The following is a 24327-nucleotide window of genomic DNA, read 5'->3' as shown; positions in this document are numbered from 1 at the left end:
CTTTTTTTTCCTCTCTCTTAAAGAGATGGCTGGTCAGGGGCTGGAGAGATGGCTCAGCAATTAAGAGCATTGCCTGCTCTTCCAAAGGTCCTGAGTTCAATTCCCAGCAACCACATGGTGGCTCACAACCATCTGTAATGAGGTCTGGTGCCCTCTTCTGGCCTGTAGGCATACATGTAGACAGAATATTGTATACATAATAAATAAATTTAAAAAAAAGAGAGATGGCTGGTCTACCTCAATTGCCCAGAATGACCTTGAACTCCTGGGCTCAAGCAATCTTCCTGCTTTAGTCCCCTCAATAGTTGGGACTGTCAGCATGCACTACCAGCATGCCTGGGTTAGCTCTACTTCTTGAAGTCTTTGCAATCACGTACTGAGTGAGCAGGACAGTGTCTGTGGCAGGGTCCTATCTCCCATTGCCACATGTGCTGCTATGTTCTGCCAAGTATTAGAGTTATGCACAGCTGCGAACTGAGGAACTACTCCAACCGCCCTCTTTATCTCCTACGTGGGTATTCACTGTCACCTCCTACCCCACCTGCTTACCTCGGAGTGCGCCCCAGACAGTCTCAGAGGCGAGTAAACACTGGTCATCATTTATGGTTAGGGTGTCTGAAATGACAAGTGAGACTAGATCAGTATTCTATTTTAATCTCTGAACAAGCAAGCAAGCAAGCAAACAGGAACGAGGATGGGTAAAATGCCTGCAATCACAAGGAATCTGAGTTTGGGTTTTCAGTACTCCTATAAAAGCCAGACTCTGTGGCACATGTAACCGATGTCCCGGGGAGATCCCGGGAGCTCACTAGCCAGCCAGTTTAGTGAAATGACGAGCCCCAAACTCATGAGAGACACTGTAAAGAAACATCAGGTGGAGAGTTTCATTTGCACATACACAAGTATACATACACCCACAAGAACATACTGCACACAACCATATGAACAAACATACATATTTCACACATACAAATGACTAAATCAGTCATCAACAGCACCACCCAGCAGGGTGGATACCACACTGGTTCTGCAGGCCTGGCAGATGATATACGTGGTGTAAGCTAGGCAGGGTCCCCTGCAAAGTTCCACCCAGCTTGCAGGTTAGTTTCCCCACCAGAACCTTGAGATCCTTCCTATCAGCTCTTAGCTGAAAAGTATGACGTTGACTTAAGTAAAGGGAGTTGGAAGGCCTGCAGAGTCCAGTCCAGCGTGCAACACTGACAACCCCTCTGCAGCCATCTTGCATTGCCTTTCCTCCAGACCTCAGCCAGTTCATTCAAGAATCTGAAGCAGATTTCAGGACTGAGATGTTCACACTGGAGACTTCTAAGTCCCAAATCTATTGTTCAGGGACATGAATCTCAGGACTAAGGATTTAGCTTCACTGTAGTATAAATGACCCCAAATTTCCTCCCCCAGTATAAGATGTCCTGAGGGAAAAAAAAAGCCAAGTGTTCATATTTTCTCCTACCCACCTTTTTTCTCTTTTTCAAGACAGGGTTTCTTTATGTAGCCCTGGTACTCTCTTTGTAGATCTGGCCTGCCTCTGTCTCCCAAGCGCTAGGAGTAAAGGTATGTGCCACCATGCCTGGATATGTGTCCACATTTCTTGATCAGTCCCCTGCTCAGTCCAGAAGGCAAAGAACACACCCCTGGGACTCAGTGAAGAATCTGTGTGACATTTTCTGTGGCTCTTGACACTTTCTGAGCCCTAGTCCCTAATCAGCCGCAGCTTAGCCAGGAAAGCCGGAAAGACAGTCCCAGACAAGAGCTTGTTTTGAGGACAAGGAGCATGGTGGTACTTACAGTTTTCTACCGACTCCAAGTTAGGAAACTCGTTACATTCAGCTGTGACGACGGCGACAACCAGAACGTTCTTCCCCAAAGTCTGCTGTTTTCCTGTGAAGACAGATAATGCTCAGTGGGCTGGCCTGCCCCAGGGCAGCAGGGTAACTCAGCTCTCCACACAGGTCCCTAGCACTCTCCCCTCTGAAAGGGAAAAGAGGACAGAGCTTTTACCCTTGGCACTGGCCCTGTCTGATCATGTTTAGCCTTCAGTCTGCTTGTGTTCCCACTTCCCCCAGCAGCCTGCTCTGACCCTGTCTAAAGAAGCTGGCAGCTATCCTTAACCAGGGCTCTCCGTTTCTAGCTACTGGTATTGCCCCAAGCACGATTCCAAGATCCCAACAATGGCTTCTCATGAGACACAGCTTGAGAGCACCTGGGTGTGCAGCGCCCGCTGAGTGGCAGACTCCGAAACTGCTGGAAGGCTGCGATGCACATCAGCGTCACAGCACTCAATAATAGTTTTGCTCCTCTCCAATCATTTTTCCATGATCAATTTATTTGTCTGTTTTGAAACAGAATCTTGCTATGTAGCCCTAGCTGGCTCTGAACTTGCTACATGTAGACAAGGCTGGTCCCAAACTTGTGGCAATCCTTTTGCCTCTGCCTCTTGAGGGTGCGGGTTATAGTTATGAATTATAGCTATAAAGCTCCCATACCCAAGGTCCATACCCGGATTTGTTCTTCATGAAAGGGAGGTCTACTCTCTGCTGTGCATCCTAACCTCACTCTATGCAGTGCTGCTCTTCAAAGCTCCCGCTAACGGCGTTCCCATTTGTTAAAGCCCACGAGGCGAGGGACAGACAGGACTGGAGACCGGAGGCCCCATGAGAGTGACTCACATGAGGAAACTATGCCCTCCGTGAAGGCTAGTGGCCACCAGCCCATCTGCTTCCTTCCACTCTTGTCCCTTTTGCTCATAAAGGCAAAAGCCATCCTGCGTTAGTCACATACTCTGGAATGATGCTCTATAGGCCCCAGGCCGTGCAGATAAAAATGCCAAGGGCAAAATACTACACATTTACGCATTTCTCTTCTTTTTCCAACCTTCTCTGTGAATTTCAGGATGACCTGATTTTTGTTGTTGTTGTTTTATTTTCTGAGACAGGGTATTGATTGATCTCGAACTTGCAGCAACCCTCCTGCCTCAGTCTTGAGTGCTAGGATTTCAGGCATGCACATCATACACAGCATTCAAATGTTCTGATCTTATTGCCTTCAATGGGATCGAATAAACTCTCTCTGCTCTTTCCTGGGGCTATATATATGCCGCTGACCCTACAACACTGAGACTCCCTACAAACTCAAAGTCAGGGATAGGCTGGCTTGGCAGAAGGCAGAGAGAGTCTTCAGAACCAGACTACAACACCAAATGTTATCCATCTCCAAGCAGAAGGGACCCAAGTGCCAAACACAAACCATGTGAAGAAAGCCAGACAAGGGATGCTAGGCCCTACCCGTATGTCTACATTTCAGCTTACAGGATGCCAAGCAGCCAGTCAGTAAAGCAGTCCCCCCCATCACACCCCAACCAGAGCCAAACGGATCTCTCACCTCACACTAAGCACCCCGTATCCCCATCCCACTAATTCCTGCTAAAACCCCTAGGGAAAGGAATTTGACTCAGATTTATCATTGCAGCTCCATCCTTCAGAGTCTGTAGTGTCTTCCTAAACCTTATAAGCAAAGGAGCTTAGCTCTCCCAACACACACCCACAAATCCCCAGCTGCAGTCAGGCGAAGAAAGCTGAAGAGCATAGTGCTCTGGAAACACATCTCATCTCCGCCCCTTCAGCCATCTCCTCTGGCTGTGTCCTGACAATCCTCTTGGCCCTGTCTGCCCACCTTTATTACCACAGTCACTGCCCTGAGGGCACAATGGAGGCGAGCTGCAAACACCAGGCTTGTCTGAGCCACCATTTGGAAGGCAGGAAAGTTCCCACTTTTTGTTAAATTTCATTTTCCTCTTTCTAAACACACACATTTGCTGTCTATAATCTGGACAAGGGAACTGTGTCACTGATGCCTTTGAAGACCCGAAGAGCAGGAAAGCACTTTTGCCCCCAGAACACTGTCTCTCAGATAAGGGCTCCTTCAGTTACAAACTGCTCTGCTGCCTGCCTCCAATCTAGAGATGAATCCTAGCACTCCCAAGCCTGCCTAGCTTTGGGATGATAAAGAAGTCCCTTCAGAGGCCTGGATTAAACAAGCTCCCAGAGGGAAGGTCCGGGGGAGGTGGCAGAACAGGAGGGACACTGGGTCATCTGGAAGGATGTAAACACTGTATTGGCACTGTTTTCCGCCTCCAAGTTGCCGCTGTGCCAGGCTCTGAAGAGAGCAGGAAACAGGCAGGAGCCAATCCAGCCGCCTCTACACTCATCAACACTCCAGCCCTGAGAACTGAGGTGTGGGAGGCCGGGTATGGCAAAGAGCCTGCTCAGCCAGCAAACACCTGGGCATGTGTGCCATGCCGTCAGCTGGGAGAACAGGAAGCTGTGAAGTCTCAGGTGCCCAGTGGTCTGGTGCTTGAGGGCTGGGAAAGCTGGTTCTGCTACCACCAAGCAGAACAGGTCACGGGCATCCACTTCCCTGTAAACAATGGCAGGGTGGGGCCACATTCCTGTTACCAGGACCTCGTGGAGAAAGCTCTCCAGGGTCCTACTGCCCGCCCTCTACCTCCTACCTCGCTCAGCACCCTCATTTCATCAGTTTAAATGAAGCGTTCTCTTCATTGGGCTGCAGAAGTTCGTATGCTTTTCTAACTAAAGACGTAATTGGAACATTATAGCAGTCCAAAGGCATCTAAGGATTAAATTATAAACATCGTTTTCATCCTTCATCTTCCTCTCACTGTGCCAAGCTTCCACTTCCGCAATACCTTGATACACAACACTGCCTCTTCACCACAGACATGGAGTTCTGAGAGCAGGGCCTTCTCATCACAGAAGGCCCACAGACCAAGTTTCTCTGGACTCTACCACACAGCTCCTCTGTTTCCTGTCAGTACGTCCTCTCCCACCCCTACTTCCTTCCTTGCCGGCCAGCTATGTAGGTATAACCAACAATACTCTCAATAGCTTGGCTATCACACCCAACAAGCAAAATCTTTAATCCTGATCAGTTTAACATTTGCCAGCTGTGTCTCAACCCTGTGCCTCCTGCACCTGTCTCCTAGGGCCTGGAGGAGAGACAGAGAAAGCAGGACTGTGTACATGACTCAACGCTGAAGTCCTTGATGCACAAGCATGAGGAACTGAGTTCGATCCCCAGCCTGCACCAAAAAAGGCAGAGGTAACAGTGCACACCTACGATCAAAGGCCTGGGAGGCAGAGACAGGAGGATCCTGGAGGCATGCTGCCTGGCCAGTCTAGTCCAGTGAGTTCTAGAGCCAATGAGACTTTGTACGAAAAATAGGAGAGGAACTGTGGAAGACACCGGATATCAACTTCTGGCCCCTACAGCACACGAATGGACATGTGTACACACACACATTGATCATATATACAACCCCCCCATCCAAGAAAGTTGTCTTCTGTGTACACTACTGCCCCCTTCTATTCTCAGTGCCATCCATTTCAAGGTTGTGCCACCTTCCTCAAGTCTAACCTGGTCCCACCTCCCTACTTTCAACAGACTGAGAACTCCCACCTACTTTACCTTCCCTTCCCACCCACCCAGCACCCCTGCAACACTGCACCTGTCCTTACCTTCCTCTCTCCCTCACAGCACCCCTGCAACACTGCACCTGTCCTTACCTTCCTCTCTCCCTCACAGCACCCCTGCAACATTGCACCTGTCCTTACCTTCCTCTCTCCCTCACAGCACACGTGTAACACTGCACCTGTCCTTACCTTCCTCTCTCCCTCACAGCACACGTGTAACACTGCACCTGTCCTTACCTTCCTCTCTCCCTCACAGCACACGTGTAACACTGCACCTGTCCTTACCTTCCTCTCTCCCTCACAGCACCCCTGCAACACTGCACCTGTCCTTACCTTCCTCACTCCCTCGATGGAAGAAATTTCCCTTTACATGCGCTCTGGATCTCCCCTCAGGCTCCTCTTGTATAAATTATCCCCCCACCAAGTCTTCAAGTGATTTATTTCCACTGACTCCCACCAGCATTAAAGAATTTGCAGATCCCTCAAACACTCTTTCTCCAAGTTTCCTGCCTTAGAGAAACTGTAGAGGAAATGTAGTCTGGGTTGGTTGGGACCAGACAGACAGAATTTAAAAACTGATGCTATCTCTTTTTACTGTAAGGCCCTGGGCAGGTTGTTCACTGAGCTGTGTTTTTTTGTCTGTAAAATGGGGATTGTGAAAGCGTCTATCTTATCCACTAGATAAGAGCAAGGTAAATACGTCAACACATGCCAAGGGCTTTTGGTACCTGGCACCTGGACCAAGTTAGTCTTTTCTTTGTAGCCACTTCCTCACACTCCTCTACTCTACATCCACTATGACCTAACTTCCCTCAGCACTGTCCTCTGAAAATCAGTGGGATGATCTTTCTATACACTATGAATATGTATTATTCTCGTTGGTTGATAATCTGATTTGGCCTATAGCAAGGCAGAATAAGGCTAGGAAGGAAAGCCAAACAGAAAATAAAGAGAGGGGCTGGAGAGATGGCTCAGAGGTTGGGAGCGCTGACTGCTCTTCAGGAGGTCCTGAGTTCGATTCCCAGCAGCCACATGGTGGCTCACAACCATCTGTAATGAGGTCTGGTGCCCTCTTCATGTCCAGCAAGCATACACACAGACAGAACACTATATACATAATAAATAAATTAAAAAAAAAGAAAATAAAGAGAGAAGGGCAAAGGCAGGGGATATTTGAGCCAGCAGCCAGAGGAATAAGAAGTGCTAGAAGACAGGGAAGCCACAAACTATGTGGCAAAATGTTGATTAATAAAAATAGGTTAATTTAAGTTGTAAGAGCTAGTTAGTAATAAGCCTGAGTTATAGGCTGAATATTTTGTAATTAGTATAAGCTTTTATGTGATTATTTGGAACTGGGCAATTGGGAAAGAAAAACTCTTCCTCTGTTTCATATGGTGCTTCAACATGGGGCCAGATTTTTCACATAAGACCTAACAAGCGGGCTGGAGAGATGGCTCAGAGAGGTTAAGAGCATTGCCTGCTCTTCCAAAGGTCCTGAGTTCAATTCCCAGCAACCACATGGTGGCTCACAACCATCTTTAATGGGGTCTGGTGCCCTCTTCTGGCCTGCAGGCATATACACAGACAGAATATTGTATACATAATAAATAAATAAATATTTAAAAAAAGACCTAACAAAGCTTAAAAAACAATTCTAAAAGCACAAAAAATGGAGCCAAGAGCAGCTTTATAGTTCATGTCTCTTATACAGGCCACTGTACAGGATTGAGCTATAGATTCTTGAAGTCTCACATAGGCCATGGTAGAGAGGAGTCTCCCCGCCATGTGCTGCATGGTGGGTTTAGGGTTTTTGTTTATACAGACAAGAAAGGTTAGAGATGCACAGTAAGGACAGATTCAGACAAAAAGACCTCTAAACAGGTCGCGGAATTTTTGGAAAATGTACATAGGCTTAGGAGAGAAAAGAAAAAAGTTAAAAACAGTCATAGATTTAAAAAATGATTTAAAAATAATAAAGTCCTTAAAAGGGAATAGAGTAATAAAAATATAATAAGCCACATAAAGATGGAAAATATATAGAATCTGGATTATGTATATTATTGTGCTGTCTTTAGATTTTTTGACTGTTAATGAACAAATAATTGCTGAGAGACATTTGATTGTGAAAGCAACTAAATTAAATCAACCTATATATTTAGAAAATATCTTGACTCTGCAATTCAAGTCAAAAAGGTATGTTGATTTGAGGGAGAGATTTTGCCTTTATTTCCATGGGAAATGAAAGGCTGTGGATTCATTCAAAGTTAAAGATGATCAGGTTTGATGGAGAAAGACCCCCTGAAATCCTGATCACAGCCATGGAAAAATAAACCTAAAGTAACTATAGGATATGTTATGTATATTTTACCTGCTCAAACATAAGACAAAAACTATCTTTGGCTGACTTGAAAACAATGCACAGCTTGTTTGTATTAATACAGATATGTATATTACCTTTAAAAGTTTATGTATTTTCAGAACAAGGGGATCAGACACCAATAAAAATGACCCAGATAATTCAACATCCAAAATAGCTTCAAGGCTGCTGACAGAGATGATCCAGTCTCACAGACTACTCCAGCCAAGACTTAACACTTGCTCTGATTTTCTCAGGGTTCCTCAAAGCTCACCAGTGCCCACCAATCAGCAGGAAGTAGTCTAGAGAACTATGCCAAAATTCCCAAAATATTGTTTATGAATGTTTGTTTCATTTAAGGAGGGCTGGTTACAAATTATTATTGGTCATAGTCAATCTCTTTCTAAAAGAAGAAAGGTGGATATGATATAAAAATTATGGGGAGAAAGGGTAGATTGAATTTACTTTAATCCAAAAAAAAAAAACAACTGTTAACCTCAAAATATTTTACAATGATATGAATTTTAGTTTATTGATAAAAATTTAAGGTTAATTAATTTTGTTATACTGTATATATATGTATATTTCTATTCTTGTTTAAGGTATTTCATTTATATAGCTCAATTAAAAACATATGTATAAATTAAGAAATACTGAATTACAAAAACATAGTCATCTATAATAGTCAAACTTATAGTTAGGTTTTCGAGCTATACAAAGATATATTTCAGATAGATAGGTATTCTTCAAACATTTCAAAGACCTACAAAATATGGCATTTAAAATGGTTTAATAACTTAAGACTTTTCTTGACAGTAAGATGTATCTGCTCCTGGCAGTACCAATGTACTCCAGAGATATGGTGTTTATTTTCTTTATGGCAAAAGCTAGTCATGTGGGCAAAGAAATTGCCCTTGCTTCAACTGCTGACAGTTATTGTCCAGACTGAACCAGCAAGACACAAGAAAGATGACTGTAGAACTTTGCCAAGACAAGGTACAACAAGCCTTCAAAATTCCCTGCTTCACAGGAAAGTCTGTCAGATATGCTAGGCCCGTAGACCAAAGATGGATGTCCCAATGTTACAGAGAAACCTTGGGTGACTGTTCAGGCAGTCATCTGTTTCTGTCATTTCTCATATTTTTTGGAAGACCTTGGTTGCACTTCCTGCTTACTCAGATAGTATTATTTCCTTCTCAAGTCTTTGATGGCATTGAAGACTAGATAATTACAGATATAGTTGTTAGTTATGATAAAAAACAAATTAGATACAAAATTTTAAACTCACCAAGATAGAATACATAATTAAATATTTTCTCTATTTTTGTTAAATACAAATAGATTAGATATTGTAATCGTAATTCTTACTTGATAATTGTTTTGTTGTATGTAATTTACTATGTTGTTAAAACCGTCCCTTTTGGTTAGATAGAAAGGGGAAAATGCTGTGGGATAATCCTTTTGTATGTTATGAATATGTACTACTTTCTTTTTTTTAAATATTTATTTATTATGTATACAATATTCTGTCTGTGTGTATGCCTGCAGGCCAGAAGAGGGCATTACAGATGGTCATGAGCCACCATGTGGTTGCTGGGAATTGAACTCAGGACCTTTGGAAGAGCAGGCAATGCTCTTAACCTCTGAGCCATCTCTCCAGCCCTATGTACTACTTTCATTGGCTGATAATAAAGCTGATTTGGCCTATAGCAAGGCAGAATAAGGCTAGGCAAGAAAGCCAAACTTAAAATACAGACAGGAGAAGGATGGAGTCAGGGAGATATGAGCCAGTTGCCAGAGGAAAAACATGCTAGAAGACAGGTAAGCCACAAACCATGTCACAAAATGTAGATTAATAAAAATGGGTTAATTTAAGTTGTAAGAGTTAGTTAGTAATAAGTCTGAGCAATAGGCTAGGCATTTTGTAATTAATATAAGCTTTTATGTGATTATTTGGTTCTGGGTTGTTTGGAAAGAAAAACTCCACCTCCGTTTACAGTAAATAAGTTCACGTTTACAGTAACTAGGTTCATGGGACCTTTTCTAATTAATTTATTCACACATTCATTCAATAAGTTATTTACTGAGTCCTACTATGTGCTAGGCTTATTCACTAAGAGCCAGGAATACAGTGGTGATCATAAATACAGAGAGATTGTATTCTGGAGACAACTACCTTCTTTTGGACTAGTCAAACATCCCTGGCATTGACAAAGCTTGATGTGGGAGTGATTTCTTATTAATAAAGAAACTGCCTAGGCCCCTTGACAGGCCAACCCTTAGGTGGGTGGAGTAAACAGAACAGAATGCTGGGAGAAAGAAGCTTAGTCGAGGAGTCACCATGATTCTCCCACTCCAGACAGACGCAGGTTAAGATCTTTCCTGGTAAGCACACCTCGTGGAGCTACACAGATTATTAGAAATGGGTTAGGTCAATATGTAAGAGCTAGCCAATAAGAGGCTGGAACTAGCGGGGCCAGGCAGTGTTTAAAAGAATACAGTTTCCGTGTAATTATTTTGGGGCATAAGCTAGAGCCATGTGGGCAGCCGGGTGCCGGGGATGCAGCCTCGCCGCTCCTATCACTACAAAAGCTCCCTCAACCTGGCCTCTGGTAGCACAAGTCTTTTAATCCCAGCACTTGACAGGCAGAGAGAGGCGGACCTCTGTGAATTGAAGGCCAGCTTGATCTATGTAGTGGGTTCCATGCTAGTCAGGGCTACACAGCAAGACCCTGTCTCATAACAAAGACAAACTTTCCCTTGACGTAGGGTCTCTGCTCTCTGGTTTCCCTTCTCCATCCTTGAACATGATCCTCCTCTCAGATGCCAGCCTGCTTTCTTCCTCCTCATTTACCATCTCCTTGGACAACATCATCTATTCCCACAATAAGCTCATGACTTCCAAATCTAATTTTCCAAGCCAGTCCCTTTTTTGGAGCTGTAAAACTGAACACCTCTGGCTCAGCTGTCTCAAGAGCCTCTGAATCTTCAATGCAAAAGTGAATTTTTTTTCTTTACTTCTCTTGGCTGAGCCTCTCTCTCAGTTTGAGCATAACATCATATAATCTCCCAAAGAAGAAACCTCCTCCTACACACTCTCCACCTGAGTAGATTACACATTTACTCACTCAAAACAATGTTTACAGACTATATATTATGCATTAAACATTGTCCTAAGCACTGAGGTTTAAACAGTTAAAAAAAAAGATTCAATTAAGTCTTATAATTACAAAAATCATCACAAACTCTTAGTGTTGTGCCATTTTCTCAACTCACTGGGATTGAACCTCAGGTTCAGCCAGGTGCAGTGTCTCTCCTAGGTGATTGTAAAAACCACCCAGGTGGCCCTCCCACCTCCACCTAATCCTCATTCCAATTTGCCCTGGGATCTCTTAGTATGAATATCTGATTATGACAATCCCTGTGTAAAGCCTCCTAATGGGACAGGGGATATAACTGGGGGATAGACCACTTGTCCAGCATAATAAAGATCATAAAGCCCAAGGTTTGACCCTTAGCACCAAAGGGGAAAAAAAATATCCTCTAGTATAACGGTGCCCCAAGGTTTTTAGGTAAAGCCCAGAAGACACAGGAAACTCATTCTCTCTCTTGCTCTATTTGAGAATCTCTTTATAATGATGTGAACTCTTTTCAGACCCTTGGAATTGTCCTGTCTTCTCCATTCTTTTCTCATCACAGATTGCTTCTTCCAATTGAAACAAAGTTTGCATTTCTTCCACACTTGTTTGGCTAAGAAAAAGTTCTGGTTTTCCACGTATAAAACTGTTTTGGCTATTCCCCCACCCTTTCCTAAGAGAGCTTCCTACGTGATCATGGAGTACACATACATTTTTCATAAAACTTATCTTAATACAAGCTGTCTATCTCCTCACCTAGGCTGTGAGTTCCTCAACAGCAGGGACCAATCTGTGTCTTTGTATTCCCAGTGCCTGATACACGGCAGTCATTCAATAAGTGTTTGCTGAAAAAATGAATGATGCTAGAATTAAAATATGCACATTTAATGCTATGGATGCATAATGACTGTGCTACAATTGTCAGGCATAAATGGCAAACAGTTAACCTAAAGATTCTATTACACACAAATCTACTATTTCTGAAGTCCTAAGGCTGGGGTAAGGGCTGCTAAGAAAATACCCAGACTTGCTGTACAAAGTGCCTTTTAAGACACGCTCTGAAGAACTCTGGGGGTGTAAATCCAAAGCTTTAGGTCCTTCGCTTCTCTGGAAGGAAAAAATTGCTACTTTTACGGTACCTGAAGACTATAATTCTTTACCTTAGTACAACACCATCTCTCCCTCCACCCAGCTTGCTCCTCCCCAAAACAAAGCACCCCCATCTGTCATGCACTAGATACAAAGCCCTAGCAATGCAGAGAAGATGTTTGGGGTTGTGTTATAATGTGGCATTTGGTTTGGCCTCTGGGTTGGAAGCTAGGAAAGTCAAACCTCTTGAGGACATCTTCCCACTCTCTAATGCCTACCATGCTCCCATAGGCTCTGGTACTCCTCAGCTGAGACAAGGTTTGTTCCGTGACCACACTGTTCTCCCCCCACCTTCCCACTCACTCACGCTGGCCTTCTCTAACTAAGACGCATCCCGCACTGGCGGTGCATCAAGAACTGTACAGGTGCTGGGCTGTCCTGGGGTCCCTGCCCGGGAGGAGCTCACAGTTCAGCAGGAGGCAACAATGACTAAACCTTTGGCGAGCTAAGGCAGACAGCAGGCGGTCCCTGCTGAGAGGGAGGACTGCTCTGTCACCTCCTGCAAATGCTCTGACCGTGACTTGTGTCTGCAGAGGCCACCTGCAGCACGGTCCTCCAAAGGTGTGACTAGAGCAGGCAGGAATGTTGATTTACTTTGTGTTGTGAGCATTCTGCCTGCAGGCATGTTTAAACTATGTGTGCCTAGTGCACATGGAGGTCAGAAGAGGGTGAGGGATCCTCTGGAATTGGAGTCACAGTTATCAGGTACCACAGGGGTGCTGGGAACTGAACCTGGGTCCTCTGCAGGACCAATCCCACCCCCTAATTCAATAGCAGTCTTAGAAGTCAAATGCCCTGAGCCTAGGGCCTCTCCTTGATGCTAATCTGCTAAACTCAACCAAGCTGCCCAAGAGTCTTCATCCTCAGACACTACTAACCATTACTCAGAAGTGCACTCTTTCCCAGCACTGACAAAGAACACTGATGAGTACTTAGTCCCAGCCCATCTTTTGTTGTAAAAATCAGATTTTTTTTCCTCCATACTTTAAAAATCTGTTCTGTCCCTTCCAATGCCATGACTACCAGAAAAACCACACCTCCCCACAATTCTCAATCTCAGGAGAGAAATTTAGCTAACAATTTCATACAGGTCAAAGAAAAACTATCTATTTGTTTACTTGGTTTTTCAGACTGGGCTTATCTGTGAAATAATCCTGCCTGTCCTGGAATTCGCTAAGTAGACAGGCTGGCCTCGAACTCACAGAGATCCGCCTGCCTCTGTCTCCTGAGGGCTGGGATTAAAGGGTGCGTCACCACCATCCAGTTAACACCTAATTTTAAAAACAAAATGAGTCCTAGATTATGACATTTTCCTATTTAGCAAACTGATTTGGAGATCTTTAAATATCAATAAGAAATTCACCATCATTATTTGTAAATATTGAATGAAACCTTGATGGACTAATTCTTAATTTACCTAATTTATATTTATGACATTTGATGTTTCTAACCCCTGCTCCCGCCAGGGTTCCTGTTTGTTCACATCCCTGGCTGTCCTGGAATTCGCTCTGTAGACCAGGCTGGCAGCAAACTCAGAGATCTGCCTGTCTCTACCTGTGATTAAAGGTGGCCGCCATCACGCCCCACTATTTAAAAACATTTTTACTGTTTTTAGTGGGGTTTCACAGCATGTGTGTGGCGGTAAGAAGACAAAGTGCTGAAGTCAGTTCTCTCTTCCACCATGTGATGTCTTAGGGACAACTCAGGCTGTCCAGCTTGCTACAAGTGTTTTTACCTACTAAGCTGTTTTGAAGGTCCCCCATGCTTCTAAATTTTTTTATATTATAAACAATGTTTTAAAAAACAGGTGTGTATGAAGTTTAACATTTTTTTCAAAGCAATTACTTTTTCTTTTTTTTCTTTTCTTTTCTCTCTCTCTCTCTTTAATTTTTATTTTTCAAGACAGGGTTTCTCTGTGTAACAGTCTTTGCTATCCTGGAAATTGCTTTGTAGACCAGGCTGGCCTTGAACTCATATTTTTTTTTAAGGGACAGAAATACTAAACCAAAGATATTAAAATTTTGGTTATGATACTTTCAAAATATTGTATTAATTTATAACCCAAACGCACAGATGTGGGCCCATTCTCCACATTTTTCCAATATTTGCCTATCTCAATTCTACCTCTGCTTGCTAGTTTAAAAAAGAAAACAAGGGCTGGAAAAATGGCTCAGTGGTTAAGAATGAGCTTGTTGCTCGTCAGGGGATCTGAGTTCGGTTCCCAGCACTCATATGGAGTAACTCACAGCTAGCTGTAACTCCAGATCCATGCGATGTGATGCCCTCTTCTGGACTCTGCGAGTACCCTACACATGTCAATAACAACTAAATTAAAGCATTGTTTGCAATCACTAGCCATATTATTTATATGCCACTTAATAATTTTACTTTATTTTTTGTTTGTTTTTGAATTGGAGTTCTCATACATAGCCTTGGACTTGCTATGTGCTGAGGTTGGTTTTTAAACTCCCAATCTTCTTGCCTCTACCTCCCAAGTCTGGAATTAACAGTCGTGTTCCACCATGCCTGGCTAGTTAATTTTCTTTCTTTTTTTCTTTTTTTGAGACAGGGTTTCTCTGTAGCTTTGGAGCAGCCTGTCTTCGAACTAACTCTTGTAGACCAGGCTGACCTCGAACTCCTAGAGATCTGCCTCCCGAGTGCTGGGATTAAAGGCGTGCGCCACCACCGCCCGGCTAATTTTTTTTTTTTATTGATATATGGAGCTCTTTCTAGATCTTAACCTTGCCTCCTTTATTATTTTATTATTTATTATCTATTAAGCCTAGAGCTTTGCATGTTTTAGGCAAGTAAGTGCTCTACCACTGAGTACTTCCTACGGAATTAATGTTGTCTTTTTAAGATGCAAATATTGGGTCTATTTAGTCCACTTTTTCTTTCTATGCTGTTTTTAGGTTTTGCTGTTTTTGAAACATGGTATCTCATGGTAGCTCAGGCTGGTTTCAGACTTGGGTCATCTTCTCACCTCAACCTCGAGTCTGGGTACAGATGTGAGCCACAAGTCCCTCTTGTTCTTTAATCTCACACGGTTTTTTGTTTTTGCTTTTGTTTTTTTTTTTCATATAGTCAAATATGGTAAGTTTTTCCCCATTGTTTAGAAAGTCCTAGAATTGCAAATCCCCTCTGCTGTTTTTATTTTAGAGATTTTGATCTTTAGATACTTAATCTACCAGGAATTTACTTTGTTTGGCAAGAGATAAAGATTTTACTTTTTCCAAAGGGATATCTAATCATCCTTATTTACTGATGGATTAGCTCTTCACTGTTGACTGGAAACACAGTCTTTAGCTAGCGTGTGTTAAGTCCCCACGTGAACTTTTTGTTGTTGTTGTTTTGTTTTTCCAAACAGTTTCTCTGTGCAGCCCTGCTGTCCTTGAACTCAGAGAGTCACCGGCCTCTTCTTCCAGAGTACAGGGATTAAAGGCTTGAGCCACCACACCTGGCTTTCCACGTGAACTCTTCTTGATCGTCATCATCCTGGAAATTTTATGGTCAAAGAAATGTATAAACCCCTCTGGCTCATTTGACCCTACATCCCCCATTCCTATAAAGGTTATTTCCTTTTCTCTACAAAACTCCAGCACAGGACATCACCCACCTTCGAATACCCTTCAAATACCCTACTTAGCTCCCAATACCATCAGTTCTTTCCATTGCCGCCCTAAATGTAGCCCTGGTTTTCCCTGAACAATGCCAATTCCCCTGCAACTACTTCTGGTATGAGGTGTTGAGACTCGGTGCTACTTCCAGAGCCGGCTTCCCTGCTGGTCTGTGGTTCAGGCCATCAGGCTGTGGAATCTGGAGTCTCTCACTGCACTCTGCAGTTTCCTAGTCACTTTGGTATTTACACCTCCTGCCCTGGAGTCTCGTGGCTGTCAGATGATCTGGACACTCAGGAGGAGGAACTAACCCACACTCCAGCTCAGTAGTTTTCCAGTAATATCAGTAACACACTCCTCCTCAACCAGCCTCCAGCCACCTGCTGAACAACCAAACTCATTTCCCAAGCTTTATTACCACACAACTGGCCGTCTGTTAAGATACCTCTTATTGGACACATCCCAAATCAGACTCACAGTCGATCAGGCTTGGTTGTCCATGCACCCCCTCCGCCCCACTTCCATTCTTTCTCAACTGGCAGTCATCTTCAGCACCCCACCCATCCTAACACTAGACGTCCAAGCACAGCTCTCAAGTCTCTGAGCAGTCCGGAGAGGCCTTGTCCCTGCAGCCATCAACCTAGTCCAGTGACTGTTGTCACTAACAACCACAACAACTGCCTTCCTTGCCTCCCAGTCTTACTGCCACCGATGCCCCCATGCAGCCAGCTTGGCCAGTGCCACCTGTGTAACAACCCTGGCTGGCCTTCCTCTAATGCTCCTGCTTTTAGTGCTCACTAGGTAGCTTCGTGACTCTTCAGAACCTGCTGACCTACCTAAAATTTGAGCAGTCAACCACACTGACCTTGCTGGCTTCTTACTTGGAGGCCTTTTCCACAAGCTGTTCTCCAAGGTGGACTACCTCCCTACACCAACACCTACTTTCATATCTGATTAAACAACACTGAAGAAAAGCCTTTCAAACTACACTTGCCCACCATTCTTACACTTGGGTAACATGTTCTGTATTTGAAAATCATTTGCGCTTCAAATATCGCAGAAAAAAATAATTTTTTGTATGTGTATAGTCCCACTTTCAAGGGACTGTGATTTCTTCTTTCCATAGTCGGCCTCAAATTTACTCTAGCTGAACTTGAGATGCTCCTCCACTCTGAGCACCGAGATTCCGTGTGCCACCACACCCACTTTCCGTGGGGGAGGGATCAAACCCAGGGCTTTGTGATCGCTTAGCAAGTGCTCTATCACCTCAGCTACACCCCCAGTTCATAACTGAAAATTACCTAGGGATGAGAGCTATTTGATTAACATAGTCTGTAGACGTAGCACTATTAACTAATTATGGTTGGTTAATAAGCACTAATTGCTAAAGATGGAAGGAAGGTGGCTAGAAATACTTCTGGAAAATGATAAATGGAGCAGAGAAAAAACATTCATGACCTGAATGATAATGAAAAGGAGTTAGATGTTAGAAGTTACTATTTGAAGTCACTAACACTAAGCTATGATCAGAGCTTAATTTTCCCAGAGGCTAACAGTTTTCCAAATGACTAATCACCCTGGCAAAGATCTTCATGAGCACTGCAAGACTGCCCTGCAGGGAGGAAATCTTGGCGGACAGACAGACCTAGAGGAAATCCTCTGCCACAGCCACAAGCTGTACACCACTGGCAGTCATACTGCCTGCAATCTCAGTTCTGAACACAGGACCACCCCACAGAGCTGGCTGACAAGACACATTGCATCTTTAGTGCCAGCTCTACATACATGCTCACTTCCTTCCGCTTTCCACCGCCCTTCACTAAGTCAGGTTTGCACAGCAAACCCCACTGTGCAGCACTTAGCCAGAGAACCCTGGGAGTGAGTGGGTGCCTTACAGTGTAACAATTACTTTCAAGGGCTTCTTCCACTATTGTGTGATGGCACACACTGCAAACAGTCTGGCAACTTCAACATATAAAGGGACGTGGACTTGAACTCTGAAACTGCCCAATCTAGGCCTCCAGTCTCAGATAAGGAAGAGAGCCACAAATGTGTGCTCTTAGTACCATTACTGTAAATTGGACAGTAGGGTGGTTTGAAGGGTAGCGTTGTGTCTGGTAAGCAGGCTCCCTATCTCCACCCCTAACGTTTTATAGAAGTATCAGGTTGCTTCTGACTTCTGAGCTGCTGAGCAACCCTACCTCCTGCACTTGAACCCACGTCCAAAAACGAACTTCAGCCATGCCCTAGCTGAAACAAGGGGCATACAACAGTTAGCTGGAGAAACTTATTTACAACTTAAGACAGCTGTCAAAACAAAACAAAAACCCTAACAACAACAACAAAAACCAAAGAACACCTCCCTAAGCATGGGTGCTATCTGTTACAGCTAGGAACAGAGAAGAAAATTCAATGTTTCTAGGAGAGTAGATTTTTGTCACCTTGGAGCAGGTCACAAAAGTTTTTTTACACATGCAAACACTTTTCAGGTCTATATACCCAACTGATTCTCCTGAGCTGCTCCAATTGTCAATTGCTCCAACAGTGGTGGGAGAAAGCTCCTAACCAGACTGGTTAAACACTTGTTTGTTTATATTTATCCATTCACTTAGAGACAGGATCTCCCTAAGTATACAGGCTGACTTGGACCACGCTATACAAACCAGCACTCAGGAGACAGAGGCTACAATGCCTGGTTTTTAGTTTAAACATTTTCTTAAAGGTGAGGGAATCAAAACCTCTGACTTTTAACAATCAAAAAAAGCTACAACATGCCCAAGTGCGAGACCAAGCACCCAAGACAACGAACAGGTCGGCTGGTCAGCCCACCAATGCCCTCCCTATTTTACTTTTGTCTGGAATGAAGTACACAGTAAGGAAGTAGAAGGAAGGCATCTCAGATTTCATATGCCAGACCCAAACTAGTCATACACACCCTAGGAAGGTGAGCTTCTCAGGCTCAGAATTAGGCAGATTACTGTGAAAGCATCATGATTTAGGTAGAAGGGAAAGTCACCCAGCCTGTGGAAGACTATGGGCATAACTAACCCAAAGTCCGAGAGTTTAATATAACAGATCAATGTATACTTCTGAACCTCATCCAAATACGGTTGATCCTAGTACCTACCTCCTCTCCAAAGATAGCTTCATCATTATTTTTCATTAGGTACCACTCCATTCTCCACATACCCCATTATAAACGGCATCGTAAAACGTCTTCCTCTTTAAAAGCAGTACACTGAAAGGCAGCCCAGTCTTCTACAAGAACAAACCATCAGGCCACTTACGAGTGGAGAGTTTCTTTGTTTGCTTGTTTTGAGAAAGGGTCTCTGTCCGCCCATGATGACCTAAAATTCATTAGAGAGCCAAAGATGACTTTGAACTCTTGATCCTCCTGGCTCTACCTCCCAAGGAGGCTTTCTGAACCCAGGGCTTACCTAATCTCCCAACTGTGCGCAAGTCCCAGCCCCTAGAGTGGAGAGCTCTAATCATTACTCCTGCCCAACCTGGCTCCATGACACATTTTGCATTTCCAATTCTGTGACAAGAGCGGAGACTACAAGTTGGCATCCCGTGCTCCTCCAGCTTTCTCGCAATCAGACTCCACTCCAAGTCTGAAACCTGACGACCATCTTCCTATTGGTGATCTTAGAAAGACACAAGAACGAGGAGGCCTTGCAGGATGCTAAGTCCTGCAAGGCTGTGTCTGGGAGGGTGCCTTCAGAGATAATTTTAACTCAGAAGGAAAGACCCACCCCAATTGTGGGTGGCATGGTCTTCGATGCAGAAGAAAAGAGGGAAAATGGGGGACGAATTCTTCTCTTTGCCTCCTGGCTGTTGTGCACTGTGACAAGCTACCTGAAGCTCAGGCTCCCACGCTCTCGTGGTGGACTACTTCCTCTGCCGGTGAGCCACAATATCGTTCTTAGTCACAGCAATGAGGAAAGTAAAGAACACACCTTACACCAAACAGTCCTTTAACACAACAGAACCAACAAACGCGCTAAACCCACTATGTTTACAGAGACAGTTAGGGAAGGAAGGGCCCAAGGAGGCACTTTAGAGGATTCAGACCATAATGACGCGCGACTTACTAAGACACTTGTTTACTACCCGAGGATGAACAAATCAAATACCGACAGTGGTTGCAGAAGAACCAATTCTCTTACCTTCATTCTAGAATAAATGGGCTGGAAAGGGGCACAATTAGCATCTGCTTAGCATCTACAGTACCAGGGCCGACGACAGGCACCCAACACTGCTTCTCTTCCATCCCTTGCCACTCCCCCACACCCACCATCTCATCCGTGTCAGGCCCAAGCCTGTCAAGAGTCAAGCTGCCTCTGTCGAGGTCCTCGTAAGTTCAGGGCCGTGTGTTCTATGATTTCTTTCACAATTTAAACATTTACTAAGCAACTTTTGTGCCAGACATATGCTGAGCTCCACTGTGCAGCCCTGGTCACTGCCTCACAAGGACCGGTAACCCCTGGAGCATGACGTAAAGAATCATCTTAAATGTCTATTGGCATCATACTTTCAATATTTTAACAGCCTGATTGAACTGTGGTCCTCCCTACAGCAGGCATTTTCAAAAATGAAAACCTACAGTCCAAGAGAAAAGATTCAGGGCAAATGGAGACCCCAGAAGTCTGATTAATGAAGGGGCGAATGGAGAAGCGGCTAAGCCTGGGAGGCTGAGTAGCCGGCTAGAGAAAAAGCAAGGGGAAAAGGGGACCTGGGAGGTGACTGGCTGGGCAGGGCAGAAGCCATGAGGAGGAAGCCGGGCCGGGGTTGATCCACAGAAGGCGGCTCCTTCGGAGAGAAGAAGAGGCTGTGACTCACTTGAGAACCTGGGTCGGGGCCAAGAGCCGGAACCGAAGAGCAGGTTACGGTAGCGTCGAAAGGCCTCGTCGAGGACGACGCAGCCCGCCTGCGCGGCCGAACCGGCATGGTACCGGAACTGGAAGTTGTTGGGGTACAGGGGGTAGCGCCGGTGGTAGGTTTGGATGTACTGGGGCCAGGGCCACACCGCCGTGGCCAAGCAAGCCAACGCCGCCGCCAGCAGCAGCGAAACCCAGAGCCTGCAGCCTGCCATGGCCCACCGGCAAGCGCCCTCAATGCAGGCTGAGCCCACGTGAGACCCCGGTCAGGTGAGCGGCGCCCGCGTGACAATCGAAGGGTCACGTGAGCGCGCGGGAAGCTGAGCTCGACCTCCGCGATCGTTAGGCCCCCGTTTACCGCAGCTTCCGGCACGCTAGGCTGTTTAGGAGCGGTCCCCGCCCGGGCCGGGCCTCAGTAATCCAAGCCTAGGGGCTGGGCCGAGAGGGACAGGCGCCGCCCCTGCGGTTGGAGAACCAACCCGGCCTAGGAAAAAGCAGAAGAAAAACTAGAGTCTAAGTCACGTGGCACAAAGGGCACTTGAACAACTCCAGAGGACTCAACAACAGTGTGATCTTGGATAGGAAAAAATGTTTGGAGACACACCGTCGCCTGCCTCCAGAGGGGACCACTTACAAATACCCTCTTTTATTACCTACCTGAAACTGCCCCCTCCTTTCACACACAACTCCACACCCCGGGGTGTGTGTTTAGTGCAGACAGCAATACAAGCTGGGACTTGGACTGCAGGATGGAAGATGCCCCCCCAGTAATAACCTGGGGGCTGGGCCTGCAGGGAACTACATATTGAGTCTAAGAATCAGGACTTTGTTCTGGGGGCAACTGCAAAACACCCAAAGTTGTGTGCTTTAGAAATCGTATGTAGTGGTTTCTGGTTGTGATACCAGAATTTGTGAGGGAAAGGCAGGAAGTCTTTCCCTCTAAGTCTCTAAGTCTGTGGCCAGCCTGGTCTATAAAGTGAGTCCCAGAATAGGACAGACAGAGCTGTAACAGAGAAACCCTGTCTTGAAAAAAACAAAGGGAAAGAGAGAAAGAAAGAAAGAAAGAAAGAAAGAAAGAAAGAAAGAAAGAAAGAAAGAAAGAAAGAAAGAGAGAAAAGGAAAAAAAGAAAAGAAAAATGCAGTTTCCCTTGACTGGGCGTGTAGCTCGGTGGTAACTTTCCTAACCCGCAGGAGAACAGCCCTGAGGGGAGTGGGAGGAACAGTGGAAGCAAAGCAGAAAAATTTCTGCTAGGCGGTTAATAGGGCTAGACCTAGTATCCAGAGAGCGATAATTTCTACAGTCATAGTTCAGGTCCTAAATTCTTCAAAAATCTCAGACTGCACAAAACTGGTTGCTGCGCAGCTGAGTATGACCTTGAACTTCAGAGTCTCCTTCCTTCCTCTCCTGAGGGCTAGGGTTAGAGGCTGAGCCCACCACACCTGATTTATGGAGCTGTGGGTGTGAATGGGCTTCGTGCACGCAGTGAAGGTAAACTCTCTACCGCTCTACCAACTGAACCACATCCTAAGCCTTTCCTCCTGTGTTTGGGGTGCATGTGTGCATGTGTCGCTTGTGTGTGTGGACCAGCTGACAACGTTGGATGTCATTCCTTAGGTAACCTCTGTCTACCTTGTTTTGTGCTTTTGGTTTTTCTTTTGGTTTTTCAAGACAGGATTTTTCTGTTGTTTTGGAGCTAGTCCTAGAACTCACTCTGTAGACCAGACTGGCCTTGAACTCACAGAGATCCTTCTGCCTCTGCTTCCTGAGTGCTGGGATTAAAGATTTGTACTGCCACCACCCAGCAATCTACCTTGTTTTATTTTATTTTATTTATTTATTTTTGGTTTTTCGAGACAGGGTTTCTCTGTAGCTTTGTCCTGGAACTAGCTCTGTAGACCAGGCTGGTCTCAAACTCACAGAGATCCGCCTGCCTCTGCCTCCCGAGTGCTGGGATTAAAGGTGTGCACCACCATCGCCCAGCCACCTTGTTTTTTGAGACCGGGTTTTTCACTGGCCTGGGGATCTATGGTTAGGCCAGGTTGGTCTGTCAGTGAGTCCCGGGATCTACCTGTCTGCCTCCCACCTCTGGGATAACAAGCCTGTACCATCTTTCCTTTTTTTTCTTTTCATAGGTTCTGGGGATTGAACTCATGCTTATGAGGCAAGCACACTATCTGAGCCAAATCCCCATTCTTAATTCCTCTGTTGGTTAAACCTAGGTTTTTATCAGTGCTCTTAGGATCCGGATACTCACTTTTCCAGTCAGGAGAGACTTCACCTAGGGTCCACAGATCGTGGATTCTGGCAGCGGTTTGTGGTTTGCGAACCCTTGCAGTGTACTTGCTTCTCTATTTTTATTGGGCTGGAAAGAGGAAAGAGGAGGGGGAATTCCAGAGCCGCCGTCAGAAGAGCCAAGTTCATAATCAGGTCTGCAGGGCTGATAGTTGAGGAAAGTTCAAAACAGGGTCAGAGGTAAGAACAATAGAACAAAATCGGACTTGAGGACTGAGAATGTGCCCAGGCACCTTGTCATGTGACACCTCACCGAACCCAAGGAAAAACATCACTTGAAAGCATCACAGGGTGAATGAGCTGCACCCAAAGGAAGAAAGGAAAATTACTAAGCAAAGCACTTAGAGTTTCTTGAGACAATAGTCCATAACGTTTCGATTACTCTCTAACTAGTACATCGGGTAGTCAGGCAGTATGAACTGTAAACAGTTATAAAAGGGTCATGCAAACGAATGTGCAGAATCCAGCATAGAGAGCAGCAAAAATCTGAGTGAATAAACTTTCACAGCGCGTGCTGCCTGCTGAGAGCTGGCCTCAGGACCTCTGCAACAGCAGTATGTACCCTTAACTGCTCAGTCACCACTCCAGCCCCGACAGCTCACTCAAGTAAAGACAGACAAATAGGCAGGAGACGGGCTGGGTGTGGTGGTGCACAGCTTTAATCCCAGCACTTGGTGGGAGAATCAGATTTCTGAGTTTGAGGACAGCCAGGACAACGTAGAGAGAGCCTGTCTCAAAAAAAAAAAAAAAAAAAAAAAAAAAATATAGGTGTGCTGGCTATAAGGGTGTCAGCTTGACAGAAGGGTGATCTGGATTCAATGAAGGAGCCTCAGTGGAGAAAATAGCTCCGTGAGATCAGGCTGTAGGCAAGTCTCTGGGGCATCTTCCTAAACAGTGATTCATGCTTGGGGTGACAGGACTCAGGGAGACTAGCATTCTGGCTAATCCCATCCAGTGATGCACAGCCATCTTGTCCGTGTGCTGTGAGGGGAAGGCCCGTGGGAAGCATCACCTCTTCTCCGTTTCACATGGTTCTTTTGGTCCCTTGGCTTGATCATGCCCACGTGATGAGTGAGACCATTGCGTCCTTACTGCCCGAGCCAGGACTCTGCGGGCAGGAAGTGCTCAGCTAGTGTTTGTCCAGCGAGCGCAGGAAGGATTTCAAAGGCCAGCCTTACTCAGTGTATAGCGAAGAGGGCAGCTTGTGGAGGACGACAGCAGTCAGGAAGAAACAGTGACGGGTTCACTCAAGGATCCAAGACCCTAGAAGAGCCCGGCACATAGCAGACATTTCAGGAGTGTGTGTTGGATGGGTAATATAGACAAACTGAAGCAGAGGTCTGTGGTGGCTCCAGGGAACTGCTGTATTTGGCTGGAAACAGTGTGTG

General features: G+C 45.1%; 1 protein-coding gene across 2 annotated transcripts in view; it reads right to left on the bottom strand.

Moving 5' to 3' along the window:
• The window catches only part of Hexa (hexosaminidase subunit alpha), a 30589-nt gene extending 9526 nt beyond the window's left edge, over positions 1-21063 (bottom strand). The window contains exons 1-4 of one of the 2 annotated variants that reach the window (XM_050151841.1): positions 20609-21063; positions 19054-19113; positions 1807-1899; positions 550-615 (exon numbers count right to left, since the gene is read on the bottom strand). In XM_050151841.1, coding sequence (XP_050007798.1) covers positions 550-615; positions 1807-1899; positions 19054-19113; positions 20609-20861 — 472 coding nt within the window. In that variant the 5' untranslated portion in view covers positions 20862-21063. The remainder of the gene's footprint in view (positions 1-549; positions 616-1806; positions 1900-19053; positions 19114-20608) is intronic. The other variant, XM_050151843.1, reaches the window with a different exon arrangement.
• Positions 21064-24327: the final 3264 nt, after the last annotated feature.

This window comes from Alexandromys fortis, unplaced genomic scaffold (genome assembly GCF_014885135.2).
Source record: "Alexandromys fortis isolate MF-2015 unplaced genomic scaffold, M_Fortis_MF-2015_v1.1 scaffold_70, whole genome shotgun sequence".
Lineage (NCBI taxonomy): Eukaryota > Metazoa > Chordata > Mammalia > Rodentia > Cricetidae > Alexandromys > Alexandromys fortis.
The sequence above is the reverse complement of the archived record's forward strand: the minus strand, read 5'-3'. Positions and strand labels throughout refer to the sequence as shown.